This window comes from Crocodylus siamensis, chromosome 12, assembly GCF_052110815.1.
Source record: "Crocodylus siamensis isolate JL-2025a chromosome 12, ASM5211081v1, whole genome shotgun sequence".
In the NCBI taxonomy this organism is placed as follows: Eukaryota; Metazoa; Chordata; order Crocodylia; family Crocodylidae; genus Crocodylus; species Crocodylus siamensis.
This window is the reverse complement of record NC_143406.1, coordinates 2,551,023-2,565,047: the sequence shown is the minus strand read 5'-3', so window position 1 is coordinate 2,565,047 and position 14,025 is coordinate 2,551,023. Positions and strand designations below refer to the sequence as shown.

General features: G+C 56.7%; 1 protein-coding gene across 9 annotated transcripts in view; it reads left to right on the top strand.

Moving 5' to 3' along the window:
- Window positions 1-12,240, top strand: part of ATP13A2 (ATPase cation transporting 13A2) — a 34,251-nt gene extending 22,011 nt beyond the window's left edge. For 6 of the 9 annotated variants that reach the window (XM_090023561.1, XM_090023564.1, XM_090023563.1 and 3 more), the window contains 18 exons: window positions 956-1,066; window positions 1,157-1,203; window positions 1,764-1,952; window positions 2,048-2,254; window positions 3,170-3,294; window positions 3,418-3,529; window positions 3,704-3,860; window positions 4,441-4,561; window positions 4,878-5,002; window positions 5,914-6,074; window positions 6,686-6,796; window positions 7,010-7,089; window positions 8,048-8,200; window positions 9,096-9,192; window positions 9,616-9,839; window positions 9,983-10,134; window positions 10,282-10,454; window positions 10,813-12,240. In XM_090023561.1, the coding sequence (XP_089879687.1) occupies window positions 956-1,066; window positions 1,157-1,203; window positions 1,764-1,952; window positions 2,048-2,254; window positions 3,170-3,294; window positions 3,418-3,529; window positions 3,704-3,860; window positions 4,441-4,561; window positions 4,878-5,002; window positions 5,914-6,074; window positions 6,686-6,796; window positions 7,010-7,089; window positions 8,048-8,200; window positions 9,096-9,192; window positions 9,616-9,839; window positions 9,983-10,134; window positions 10,282-10,454; window positions 10,813-10,980 (2,513 nt within the window). In that variant the 3' untranslated portion in view covers window positions 10,981-12,240. Of the gene's footprint in view, window positions 1-955; window positions 1,067-1,156; window positions 1,204-1,763; window positions 1,953-2,047; window positions 2,255-3,169; window positions 3,295-3,417; window positions 3,530-3,703; window positions 3,861-4,440; window positions 4,562-4,877; window positions 5,003-5,913; window positions 6,075-6,685; window positions 6,797-7,009; window positions 7,090-8,047; window positions 8,201-9,095; window positions 9,193-9,615; window positions 9,840-9,982; window positions 10,135-10,281; window positions 10,455-10,812 lie in introns of those variants that run through there. The other 3 variants (XM_090023559.1, XM_090023560.1, XM_090023566.1) reach the window with 3 other exon arrangements.
- Window positions 12,241-14,025: the final 1,785 nt, after the last annotated feature.

Below are 14,025 nucleotides of genomic sequence, written 5' to 3'. Positions count from 1 at the left end.
TGCTCACCCCACCACCCAACAATCACACTGCCCAAACAGCGCCTACAGCATGCAAGGACCTCCCGGGACGTCGGATCCGGGTCCCCACCAGCAGGCAGCTACGTTACAGAAGCTAGTTCATAATTTCATCAAGCTCCATTTTCAGCCTGGTTAGGTTTCCCCTCCCAGCTCCTGCTGGGAGGCTGTTTTAGTATCTCTGTGCTCTGATGGCCAGGAGCCATCTTCTGTCCTCGCCCTTGGATGCTGCAAACGAGCCTGTTCTGGTTTGTGGCATCCAGGCAAGGAGAATCGCAGAGGGGCTCCACAGGTACCGGTAAGGGGTTCCCCACCCCAAAAGACCACAACTGGAGAACATCAAGGGCCCGCTGAAGGGAGAAAAATCAGCCTGTCTGAATGGATAGGTGGCATTTTAAGCAAGGAAGGCTGGTGTTGGAGAAAGTTAGGCTCACTTCTAGTCTTAGGAGCTGAGGCATTGTGGGCAGGCTTTAAATGGCTCGTGGTAGGATTACTAGCAGTTCTGGTTGCATACCTATAGGTACACACATGCATGTGTGCGCACACACATACTCAGACAGGTGATCCCTTTCCCAGAAAGCAATCTTGGTCATAGTCTCAGTATTGTTGTGTAGTTCAGCTCTAGCGGGTCTCAAGCCAGCACGTGCAGAGATGGGAATTATGAATTAAACATAGGACCGGGGGGGGTGTACATGGAGGTGTAGGCACTAACCCCGCACCGTGTGACATCTTTCCAGTGTGGCCCACTGCCCTGACACCACTAGGAGAAAGGGGGAACCACAAGACACCTACAGTACTAGTCATCTTGAAGTGCCCCGGTTTCATTTTTTCCCAGCAGATAAGAATTCAGGTGCTTGGGAAAAATGAGCCATGCATGATGTTTTAGGAGCCACCATGCCAGCAGCCTCCACGATAAGCCCCTGCCCCTTGTCTTCCCCAGGCTTCTGCACAGCGAAAGGGGACCTGATCAGCTCCATCCTCTATCCCAAGCCCCTGAGTTTCAAGTTCTACAAGGATGCTATGAAGTTTGTTCTCTTCCTCGCTGTTCTGGGTAAGTCTGAAAGCGGGAAGCCTTATTGGCACCGATGCATGAATGCGAGGCTGTTGTTAATGGATGCATCCCTTCCCCTCTCTCTTGCAGCTCTTATTGGGACCATATACAGCATCTTGATTTTGATTAAAAACAAGGTGAGTTGCTGGTGCTTCGGGAAGTTTTATGCTTCTGCTGCTCTCCTTTCTGCTCCCTGCCTGCATTTGGGAGCTGACTTTGATGTGGAGACAGGACTTAGCCCTATGACAGTCCATAGCTGACATGGCTGTAGTCCATACCTCCAGATTTCTGAAACACCCAGTGCTGCAGGAGCCAGCCAGGCTGTGCAAGCCACCTCCTGTGCAACACAGACAAAAGCCCTGCTGCAAAGCTCACCCCCGTGTATAAGCCAGCAGAGATCCAGCCTCCAGCTCCATGCCACTGTGGCATCTCTTTAGGGCTAAGAGAAATTGGTTTGGGGAGGGCTGGAAGCTGGCTGGTCGCTCTCAGCAAACCATGATGCAGGCTGCAAGCTAAGATGCCCTGGGGAGCCTGTGTTTTGGCTTTATTGAGTACAAGCATGTGATGCGCTGTGGGCAGCTGCACTTGCTGGTCCATCTCCCCTGGAGCCAGGTGCTGTACTGCGGAGCCCCCTCATCCCATGCAAGCTGCTCTCTCTTTCCCTGTCTTCCCGCTCCCGGCTGCCTGACGTGAACAGGTTGCCCTCGGGCAAATCATCATCCGTGCCCTGGACCTCATCACTGTCATCGTGCCCCCGGCGCTTCCCGCCGCAATGACTGTGGGCACCATCTACGCGCAGAACCGGCTGAAGAAGCACGGCATCTTCTGCGTCAGCCCGCCCCGGATCAACCTGTGTGGCAAGATCCACCTGGTCTGCTTCGACAAGGTGAGTCCCAGAGGGGCTTTGTTGCCTCGTGGCATCCAGGTCAGTGACTGGGGTGGGCTTGGTTTTGATTCCACCTTCCCTTGCCTCCGCCACAGACAGGGACCCTCACGGAGGATGGCTTGGATGTCTGGGGTGTCGTTCCCCTGGAGAACAGCTACTTCCTCCCTCTCATCCAAGAGCCCCGCTGCCTGCCCGGCGGCCCGTTGCTGTACTCCCTGTCGACCTGCCACTCTGTGTCTCTGCTGAGGGAGCAGCCCATTGGAGACCCGGTGGACCTGAAGATGATGGAGTCTACTGGCTGGGTGAGAGGAGACGGCCTGACTTCGGGCTGCCTTGGGTCCACACAGAAGCATGTGTAGGCCTGTACCCTTCAGGGGTGGTTTAGGAAGGAGGAGAAAGTGTCTCCGTCCTTCTGTGCCCTCTTCAGAGGCCTGTGGCTCTCACTTCACCCATTTCCTCCTGCTTTACACCTCTGCAGTGCAGCCTGCTTCCCACCAAAGGATGGGGCAGCGACCCTGTGGCACTGAACCTGGGGGTTTGTCGGGCTCTGCAGAGAGACCCCAACTTTCCTGTAGATAAACGCTGAACCTCACTGTCCAGCGCGATGGCTGGGGACTGTCTGGGTTTGGGCTGAGCCAGAGAGGTGGAGTTGGCCGGATGTAGATGGGTGTGCAGCCTGCTTGGTTTCTAGCCGAGAGGGCTTCGCCTCTTTGTTCTCCGGGTGTGAAAACATGCGGCGAGCACGCAGTCGTGAATGGGGCGAGGCTCAGAGATGCATGAGCTGCTGGAGCTGTAGTACTAGAAATAGCTAAGAAGGCAAGGCTTGCTCTGAAAGTTAGTCTCAGGCAGCAGCCACGCGGGACAGCTTCACTGCTCACCAACGTGGGCGTCCCTGGATGGGAGGTCTAGAAAATACCCAGAATCACTCTAGTTTTCAATCTACTGATTGAACCCTTTCCTATGTGTAAATGGAGGTGGGGCAGGGTATAACAGTGCTATGGCAGCCCCTGAAGGGAGGTGACCTGATGCCCTGAAGAGGACAGGACTGTCCAGGCATGTGCTGGAGCTGGCAGCAAAACTACAAGCTGCGGCCGAGCCGTGAAGAGCAGCCCCTTGTTTTGTCTGATGGCTTGGTAGGGTGCGGTGCTGCCATGTTAGCTGCGGGGAGGGGAACAGGCTCTGAGCTGTGCTTTCTGACCCCCCTCCCTTGGTTTCAGATCCTGGAGAAGGCAGAAGGGGAAGAGGCTGACCTGCACGCCATCCAGCAGTTTGGGACGAAGGTCCTAGCAGCAATGAAGCCCCCGCCTGTGGAGGAGCAGCCCCATGGCACGGTGAGCCCGTGGTGAGCTGGTACAAGGCGGGCAGTCTCTGGTCTCTGGGTGCGTGGGGGGTGGAAGGAGAAGGGAGTTAATCCCATAGTTGAGACTAAAACAAGGACCTACATCTCAATCCGGAAAACATCCAGGTACCCCCATCGGTGTGGCATGGCACTGGTGAAGTCAGGTTGCTGTAGCAGTGCGTGCACCGATCTCAGCACCGTCAGGGTACTTATCAGGGTAACCTGCACCCTCGATAGGGTGGGTAGCGCCCTCTTGACTAGGCCATTTCCGATCACCCTGGAAGTGGAGGAAGTCCCTGACACTGGGTGTGGGCTGCTGGTGTGGCCGGCTGTGCCACCACCACAGGCTGATGTGGCCTGTGGCCCTCTTCAGCATCCCCAAGCCTGTCAGTGCCTTCCTTTCCCTCCCCAGAAGCACCAGGTGCCAGTCGGGATCCTCCGTCGCTTCCCCTTCTCCTCCTCCCTGCAACGGATGAGCGTGGTGGTGAAGCTGCCTGGAGATGCTCCCGCTGAGGCCTATGCCAAAGGGGCTCCGGAGATGGTGGCCAGCCTCTGCAACAAGGAAACGGGTAACTGTGCCTCCCTCCGCTTGCCCAGATCAGCTGACCACGATTCCCTTTGCCCTCCAAGAGAGGAGACCAGTGATCCGGAGCTCGTGGAGCAGGCGCAGGAAGGACCCATCTGCCGGCGGTTCAAGCCCACTGGTCACTCGTACTGGCGTGGACCCGTCGGGAATGCCGGGTGTTCGTAGAGTCTGGGGTTTTATTCGTGTTCTTCTAAAAATAATGCCCAGCTGCTCACGCTGGAGTGGCAGGCTTGTCCCCGCAGGGACCTGCTCCTGACGAGCATCCGCTGCATGCTCTCTGATCTGAGAGTCAAATTAAAATGGGCCTAATCCACTTTGGAAGTGTAGTAGCCATGCAGATCGGGCAGCTGGGTTTTAAGTTTGGTGATCAGTTCAGGGTCAAGAACCTGGGGTTAAATTGAGCCAAACCGGCTCTTCTAACCCGAATTCGCCAAGCCAAGGGACCTTGTCTTAGCCAACCTGAGTTAAAGACCTGCTGAAAGCCATTGTGCCTGCTGGTCCCCAGGGTCTGCTCTCAGCTACGTCCGTCCTTTCTGGACTGATTGATCCCTGTCTTTCCGCAGTCCCGGGGGATTTCTCCCAGATGCTACGACACTACACAGCTGATGGCTTCCGGGTCCTGGCACTCGCCTACAAACCTCTCCCTCCAGTCAAAACCTTTGAGGACGCCCAGCAGCTGACGAGGTGCGTGAGCCTGCTGGAGACCCGGCTCCATCCTCTCCTCTGAGATCTTCCTCCCTCCTTTCTTGCTTGCACCCAGTGAGTCAGGGCTGAATGCAAGGAAGCCTTTATGGCCTGGGTCGCGCAGGAGGTGAATGGTCCCTTCTGGCCCTGAAATGCAGTGAAAATGAGCATGGCTTTTAGGGATATGGTTATACAAGGATTAAGGGTTATAAAGGGGTCAAACACCTAAATCAGGACAGTGTTGCTGCTGCCCAGGGTTATTGCATAAGTTCATTCACTCCCATATCCAAATCACAGCCCTGCTGTGTCCTAACAGGGACTCTGTAGAGAGCGGATTGACCCTCCTCGGCTTCCTAGTGATGAAGAACGTGCTCAAGGCAGAGACCGCTCCCGTGATCCACCTGCTCAGGAAAGCCAGCCTCCGCCCCGTGATGGTGACGGGTAAGGACCGGGCTCAGTGGGGCAGGAGGGACCCAGCATTATTTATTGTCCCTGATAATGAGCAGGCTCCCCAGAGCTCTTTGCCCTTTACAAATGCTGAAGGAATGGGCCCATAAGGAAAACTGGTCACGTGCCCCCGTTGCTTCCTTCTGATGGACCAAAAAGACTTGAAAAGGGTTTTCCTTGGTGGGGAAGAGCCCACAGGAAGTGGATTCTGCTGTCAAAACCTTGCATTATTGACCCTTGCTGTAGCAGCAGCATTAAGTCCAGCCTTCGTTTAAAACAAGAGCCGGTATCTTGGTGCCCACCTCGAGCCTGGAACAGCGTCCTGTTCATCTTGGGGTGTTGACTGTAAACCCTAATGATGGCCGCACGCATGTCAGCTGTTTCACCACTGGGTGTTTTAGTGAAAACCCCCAACCAGCACATTTTATTAGCTGGAGTTTTGTGGATGTGATGGCCGATCTTGGGTGGGGGTCAGGGAGGCAGCCAGTTGCTGAGGTGCAGAACAAGGGATTATAGAGCTGTCTCCTCCCAGTATTAAAACTGCATCTATCAGCCAAAAATGGGGGACCGTAAAGAACAGATTCACTCCCTCCCCGTGCCAAAATGCACCGCTCCCTAAACCAAAATCCCATTCCCGTGCTATCCTGGGGACCCTAGGCACCAAAACACCCCACATCCAGGAGGATTTCCAGCAGGGATCTGCCCAAATCAGTCCAGGAACCAGCGGAGGTGTTTCCGTTCCTATGATCCCATGTGGGAGAGGGAATGAGTCACTTGTGAGAGATGTTGGCCACGTCCCCTCGTGTCATTCAGGTGCTGCCGTGGTGGAGGTGGCCCCAGCCCGGTGCTGGCTTCTGAAAGCCATAGTCCACCATCCTCACTGGCCGCCCGCTTCTCGTTGGCAGGGGACAACATGCTGACGGCGGTGAATGTAGCCAAGAGCTGCCGGATGGTGGAGCCTAAGGAGCGGATGGTCTTTGTGAACGCCTCTCCTCCCGACCGCGACAGCCCCGCCGCCCTCAAGTTCAGTCTAGCCGAGCAAGCCCAGGGGCAGGAGCTGGCAGAGGTGAGGCCAGGCGGGACAGCAGCCGGGCGAGGGGTTCCTCTTTCCCATGAGATGTTGCAGCCAGCTTGGGAAGCAGTTGCCATGAGGAGCTCTCACACCTGGGTGTCCCGGGAGAGATGGACATCCAGTGTCCCGAGGTGCAGGGCACGGCCGCCTCTGGCCTCACATCCATGGGGGTGACCCTGGTGCTGTTGGCAGCAGAAGCTCAGGCTGGAGCCAGGGCACTGGTACTGGGAATAGGGCCTGGACCGGTCAGGTCTAGACCAGTGGTGCTTGAACTTCCAGCCCCAAAAGCCAGGAGAGGGGCACAGGGTGAGTCCGTGAGGCCAGATCCCATAGGCAGGGACAGTCTGTGGGCCAGCTTCAGCGTGCTATCAGCACCCAGGTCAGTCCATGGGGTCATTCCACATCTGGCAGTGGAGTGACCCCATTCCCCAGCACATGGGGCCGTGCCATCCAGGCCACAGGGTCTGGAGATGCAGCAGGGGGTGGTGGCGATGACTAGAAACCAGGGCAGGGGATGCTGCCAGCACTCCCCTGGATGGCCCACCCGGGGACGGCAGCTTTGTTGCTGGTGTGCTCAGCAGCGGATGGGTGGGCTTGGTTCGCAGGGCCTGTACCAGCAGGAGGGCTGTCTCCTCAGGCAGCCGCCATGCCACTTGGCGCTGAATGGGAAATCCTTCGCGGTGGTCTGCGAACACTTCCCTGACCTGCTGCCAAAGGTGAGTCCTTCCCTCTGGCCCCACCTTATCCACTGGCCATGTAGCTGGGAGTGTGGCCCCTCTCTTGGGCAGCAGCTTCCCCCCCATGTGCCAGGGAGCTGTGGGCTAGCACGCTGTGGCATTGGCTCGTTGCTGTCCAGGTAGCCACGCCGGTGCCCTCTGCCCCTCCAAGGCCATGATGCCAGGCTGACATGATGCTGCTTTCTCTTGCAGATCCTGGTTCGGGCGACAATCTTTGCTCGCATGTCTCCAGACCAAAAAACTCAGCTGGTTCGCTGCTTACAAGACCTAAAGTAAGGCCGGGGGCGGGGAGGGGATGGGGCAAAGACCCAGCGTTTCCTTGCAAAGAGGTCTTTTGTGAAGCCAAGGCAGGAGGCTCTTATGCCCCTATGCCATGTGCAACCCTGAAATCCCTTCCCCCTGACAGTACTATTCAATCCACCGCAGCACCCTGGGCCAGGAGCTAATCTGTCCTCAATACAAAGCCTGATGCTATCTCTGCCTCCAGTTCATCCCCAGTTCACAGATGATCATCCAGCACATAGAGAAGGGTCCAAGCGGTGAAGTTCAATGTGAAGTCCCCTGAGGGGCTGGGGTTTGAGAGATTTGACATTCAACCCCGTGGCCATCTCTCCTGCCTCTGGGCAAAGAGAGACAAATGGCTTTTACTTGCAGAGCAGAGATTTTAACCGGGTTCAAGAAACCCCTTGGATAAGCTCTAAGGGACTCTGAGCACCTCAGCATTTAGGGACTTCTTCAAAAGCTGGAGGCAAACTTTGAGGCCTCCGGCTATGCTTGGGACCGCACTTCCCGAAGCTCTGGGGAGGCCGTCATCTTGATCTTTGCTCCAAAGGTCAAAACCCCCAAACTGTGGCAAGGGTTTGTCTACACAAGCCTTCCCTGCCAGATGCCTCCCCCGTTTCCAATGGGTCCATGGCTGCTGATAGCAGCAAAGGCAGTCACTTTGCCCTGCCCTCCCTCAGCCAGGGAGAGGCATCTTCCCAGTGATTTCTTTGCTGAAGGTTTCTCCATTTCTCACCTCTCTGCAAATGGTGCCACGATTAGGGCAGCCAGGGGATGGACGCTGGTATCCTGGATGGAGATGCTGTCAAGCACTGTGTGCGCCAAATACTGATGTTTTCCAACTTGCTGGTCCAGAGAGCTCCTCTTCCTGGGGCAGTACAGGCAGGAGAGGGGGCTGGGGATCCCCTCGGCTTATGCTGGGAGTCCACAGAGGTCTCTTTGCTGCAGCTACTGTGTGGGGATGTGTGGAGACGGTGCCAACGACTGCGGGGCGCTGAAGGCCGCTGACGTGGGGATCTCGCTCTCTGAGGCGGAGGCCTCCGTGGCGTCGCCATTCACCTCCCGAATTCCCAACATCGAATGCGTGCCCCTGGTCATACGGTGAGCTCAGTCTTCTGTGCTTGCTGGGCTGGGCTGGGGTGGCGGGGGCGATCCCAAACTGGCACGTGTGGGGATGGATTGGCAGGGGGCTAGCAAAGAAGACCCCTGGCTTATGTGGCACCTGCCATCTGTGGGTCTCGGCGCCTGCGCTCTGGTGGCAGCGGTCTCTAGGCTCCCACGGATCTCGCTCTTCTCCCCGTTGAAGCTTGGCGTGCAGGGTGCTGTCCGTCCCGAAGCGCACGGGGTCCCAAGCGGCTCTTGGGCTTTCGCGCTTCTTCTGTGCCACTGTCCTTCCTTAGCCTTGGGCCACAGGGCAGAGGTTGGCTGGCTCAGCAGCGTCATCTCGGGGTGTAAAACGATGGCACAGCTTGAGTGACAGCCCCCCGGCCCCGCCGTCCATGGGTGCAGCTGTTCCAGCTCCTGCTGATTTGGCTTTTGTGCCCTGGAGAAGTGAAGGCAGCAGAAAACCCCCTTGGGTCACCATAGCACGGGCGTGGTGGCAGCAGCCCCATGATGTAGGCAAGCCGGGGGTCAAGGCCACCCTGACCGTCCTGCTCAACAGCACAGCAAAATGCTAAGAAGAAGTATCTCTGGTGGTCCCATGGCCCGGCCGTGGCCCCTCGGCATCAGGCCTTGTGCCCAGAGCCGGGTTGCAGTCGACAGAGATGCTCGTGAGCTGAACAAGTGCCCCCTTCTCCACGCTCCCACCTTGAAGGTGGTCGCTGAACTGGAGCTCCTGTGCTGCCCAGCGAGGCATGTCCCGCACCCACAACCCCAGTGCCCCCCCAGGACGGCGGAGCCCTTTCAGGTCCCAGCTGCCAGCCCGCGCAGGGACGCCTCGCTGGTGTCTACGGGCCATCGGTGTGTAAAGTCTCTGTCTTATCCCACCTTTCAGGGAAGGCAGGTGCTCTCTGGTCACGTCCTTTGGGGTCTTTAAGTACATGGCCCTGTACAGCCTGGTGCAGTTTGTGTCAGTGCTGCTGCTCTACACGGTGAGTGTTTCCGGTACGGGGGATCGTGGCTCAGAGGAGAAGGGGTCCGGGCAGGGAGTCGCTGCAGTCGTTTCCCCCCCGCCCAGTTCAAATTCCTCTGGCTTCCCGCTGTCCTGCAGCTGCTGCAGCCTGGGGAAAGGTGGTTTTCCTGGGAGTGCAGCTTCGAACAAGCCCTTTGCCTGCAGACTTGTGCCCCCACGGCCCGGCAGGCAGGGTCGATGCGCTCTGACTGATCAGAGAGAAGCTGGGGATCTGTTGCCTGGGGACTTCTCAAGGCCGTTTGAACCTGGGACACTTCTCCCCGTTGTGCCGGGTGACTTCCAGATTTGAACTGGCGAGCTAGCAGTGAAAGGCTGTGCCCCCATCTCCCACCCATTCCCCTGAGCCTCGTTCAGCGTCTCCCACGTTGCCTCTCGCCCCCAGATCAACACCAACCTGAGCGACTTGCAGTTCCTCTTCTTCGACCTGGTCATCACGACGACCGTGGCCGTGCTGATGGGTAAGACCGGCCCGGCACAGGAGCTGGGCACGCGGCGTCCCCAAGGGTCACTGATCAGCATCCTCGTGCTGGGCAGCCTCCTGCTCCAGACAGCCATACTCATCATCGTGCAAGTCGTGAGCTACTTCATCGCTGTCTCCCAGACCTGGTAAGCAGCTGCCTGGCCTGGAGGGATAGTTGTTAGGGAGCAATTTGCCTGCCAGAAGTTGTTGCTTCCTGACCCCTCTCTGCTGCCCTGAAGCATGAGGGTTTGGGGGATCTGAGCCCTGGCTTCCCCGTGCCCGCTCCCAGGTACGTCCCGCTGAACAGCACGGTGACGGCCCCGCAGAACCTGCCCAACTACGAGAACACGGTCGTCTTCTGCATCTCGGGCTTCCAGTACCTGACCCTCGCCGTGGCCATGTCCAAGGGATACCCCTTCAGGAAGCCGCTCTACACCAACGGTGAGGACAGGGCAGGGGTGTCTGCGTGGGCTAGCAAAGCTGCGAGGCCTGTCGCCAGCCCCTCGTGCATGGAAGCACGGGGCCCGCTCTCCCCCGGGCATCGCGGTGGGGCTCCCGCCTCCTGGTGACACCTCTCCCGTCACCCAGTCCCGTTCCTGCTTGCCCTCGTCTTCCTCTTCGGCCTGATGATTGGGGTGACCGTTTACCCGCTGGGGTTCGTGAAATCCCTGCTGACGCTGAAGGGCATGACCGACATGAACTTCAAGCTGCTTCTGGTGGGCATGGCCACGCTCAACTTCTTCGTGGCGTTCACACTGGAGGTAGGAGGGCAGCCGGGGCCGGCACGCCGGTGGCGGTGAGGACACGGGGTACCTGCTGGATTGATGCATGTTGTGCCCCAAAGAGCGCTGGGTGCAAAGTCTTCTGCAGCCCAGCTTAGTGTGTGGCTGAGGGGGTGAGGTGGGATTTGTCGTGAGCATGAGCTACAGCTCCGCCTCTGATAGCTCCTACCCAAGCCCCCACCTCAATCTCAGCAGCCAGAATTCATCCCTTTCTCCCAGGGGCAAAGAGCCCTGATAGCCCCCCACCCCCTGCAGTGGTCCTAGGTCCCCTGCAGTGCTTTCCAAGCCTCTGACCCCCCAGTCCATCCTCTGCTCTTCTGCCCCATTTCTCCTCCAGACAGCCCTGGACCACGGCATGCTCAACTGGCTGCGGAAGCTGCGGCGGAAGAAAGCCTCCAAAAAGCTGTTCAAGAGGGTGGAGGAGGAGTTGCGGCAGCAGCCGCTGTGGCCGCCCCTGGACCAGCCGCTCCTCGCCACCCCCCGGATGTCCATCGCTGTGAGATAGCCCCGTGCCCGCGTGGGCCCTGCTCGCTGCACCCTCCTGCTGCCGCGGGAGGAAAGGGGGAAGCTCCGGGAGTCCAGCAAGGCCTTTCCAGCGCCTCCGGACACACGTGGGTTTATTTATTGTTCCATGCTGCGCGCTGCTCTCTTCTCCCCTCAGCTCGGGTCACAGCCGGGCGCCACGATGCTCAGCTCCGGGGTCGCTCGAGAGGCGTCCGTCTCGGAGGATGGACGTGGGTGGCAGAGGTCATCTTCCCCCATGGGGAATCCCTCGGCAGAACTGCTGCCCTCCCTTCAGGAGACCTGTTACACATTTGCGGAGTTTGATGCCAGCTGGGAGGAAGCCACAGCTCCACCCGGGCCCCCGGCATCTGAGGCTTGGCAGGGAGAGAAGGAAGCTGGAAGACGACCTGCCTGGGGCCACCCTTTGCTGCTGCTCCTGTGTTTCGGTGGCTGTGCCGGTAGGACCCGGCAGTACCTCCTGCGAGGTCGGTCGCCCCGGGGACCGTTCCCTTTGGCTCGCTCAGGTGCTCAGGGCCACAGCCGGGCGATGTGCCCATCGGTGGGCACGGAGCCATCCTCGTATGGAGAAGTCCTCGCTGCACCTGGCACGTGGGCCAGGGCTAGTATTTCCCCCGGGGGGACTTCCTGCCTCGTGCCCTCCATGGGATGGGCTCCAGGATGTTCGCTGCTGTCAGCATGAGCCCGGGCACACGGAGATGGTGGGACCTGCTTACAAACCAGCGTGCCACCTGCATGTGGTGTGCCGCTTCCAGCTTTTCTGGACGCCAGGTGTAGCCAGCTGCTGTCACGCTCCAGGATGGGGTTATAAATACTGAATAGTGTTGCTGGCATCTCGTCATCCATGTTTTGGCCTTCTGTTCATCACAACAGCTAGAACTGTAGTGACCCCATGCAGCCCCTCACCCTGGGCTACCTCGCCCATCCTGGCCAAACCCTGCCTCCCCTCTTCCACAGTGGGAAGTCGTTGTTCCCCTCTACCAGGCTCCTCGAGAAGCCAGAAGCAAGCCTGCCCCAAGCCAGGATCTGTGCACCGGTATCACTGACGATCCTTCCCCCAGGACCCTACTGATGCGTCTGCAGAGCACCGTCATTTGAACGGACGTTTTGTTGAATGAGAGATCTATTTTTGAACGGAAACAGATAGAGGTGCATGCATACAAAGAGATCTTGCAAGTCCTCCATTTCTCCGTGGTGGCGTTTGTGCGTGTGCCTCTAATAAATCAGGATTATTTTCTTGAAAGCTTGCGCCATTTTTAGTTCTGAGTGGCGACTTGTTCTTCACGTGCCTAGTAACTTCAATAGGCCACGGGGCAGGAGCAGCTTTTGGGACAGGGCTGAGGCTCCCAGCCAGGAACACTGTTACCGCGAGATAGGAATGCATGTCTTTGATTACATGCACCATCCCTTTCTCCAAGCTGACTATTATCATTACAAGTGTATTTGTTGTTCTGCATATTTCGGTAGTGGTACTTCTGTATTCGCATTGTCTTATGTAACCTGCTGGCTTGAGCAATACAAAGAGCCAAATACAAGGTTATATGTAAAGGAACAAAGAAATTGGGTCACTCTTCTGATAGTTTAAGACCAGAAGGACCATTAGATCATCCAACTCCTTCTATAACTCAGGACTGTTGAATTTCATCCACTTGCCACTGTGCAGAGACCACTGACTTGTGCTGCACTTAAGCATTTCTCCAGAAATGTTTCTTGTTTCAGTATGAAGATGTCAAGAAATGGGAAATCCAATACTTCCCGTGCCAGGGGTTTGTTCCAGCAATTAGTCACTCTCATAGTCTCATATCTGTGGGGGGTGTATGTGTATATAATATTTATGTGTGTGTGTGTGTCTATAAATCTCTCCCTCTCATATCTATGCTGTGTGTGTGTGTATAAATGAATGTATATTGGAGGGTGTGTGTGTGTGTGTGTATATAAATGAATATATATTGGAGGAGGGCTCTGTATGTATATGTTTATGTGCATATATATATATATTGGGGTGTATATTGGGGGGTGTAATGGAGGGGTGTGTCAGTGTATAATATATATGTGTGTGTGTATAAATATAGATTGGATGAGGGTGTGGGTGTGTGTGTGTGTACGTGTGTATATGTATATATATGTATATATAGGTTCTTTCTCTTTTTTTGAATTGATCTGCTTCTAGCTTTGGGCCATTGGCCTTTGTTAGGAGTTTCTCCAAATGTGGGAGCCTCTATCCTGGAGAGCAACAACTCTGAAAAGGATGTTGGGTCGCAGAGGACAAACCACGTGAGCTCCTGGTGTTCTGTAGGGACCAGGACAATCGACGCCGGCCTTGGATGCCCTGAGCAGGAATGGGGAGGTGACATTAGCTCTGCATGTAGCATTAGTGAGACCAGTACTAATGCTGAGAGAAGAGTTACAAGAACGATGTAGGATAATATTAAAGCAAGCAACGACAAAGATTGAGCTTCATCAGACTACGGAAGGGGGGTTGAAGAGGTGACTTGCAAGTACTTACATGAAGAAGAGGCATCTGACGGCAGCCAGCTCTTGATGGTCAAGTGAGATCACTGAACTGCATCCATCCTGGTATAAATCTGTGCAGCTTGCACTCAAGCAAAGCCATGTCCGCCGTGGGCGAGGGACCTGGACCCTCTGAGAGTCTGCGGCGCCCTGGGAAGAAGCCCAGAGAGCACCGTTTGCCTGGAGGGCCATCACATTTTTACTTTCTGGTCACCTGCTCTTTCCAGAGCCAGGCTACTTAATTTTGCAGCTTGCAAACCATCTGACAAGGGAAGAGTGGTCAGCAGAGAATTACCAGGGTCTTCTTGAATGAAATGGGCCTGCTCCAGGCTCTGCTAAAACAGATTCACTTCCCTGGGTGGTGGGGCAGGGCAGGTTTGGCCTGTGCCTGTAAGGCTGCGATGCAGAACGGGCGCACCACGGCTTCTGCCCGTAGCCAGTAGATGGGGATGCAGCATTTGAGCTCAGTTCTCTGGGGGAAAACCAGGGGCCTCCCTGTGATTTCCCTTATGAAAGC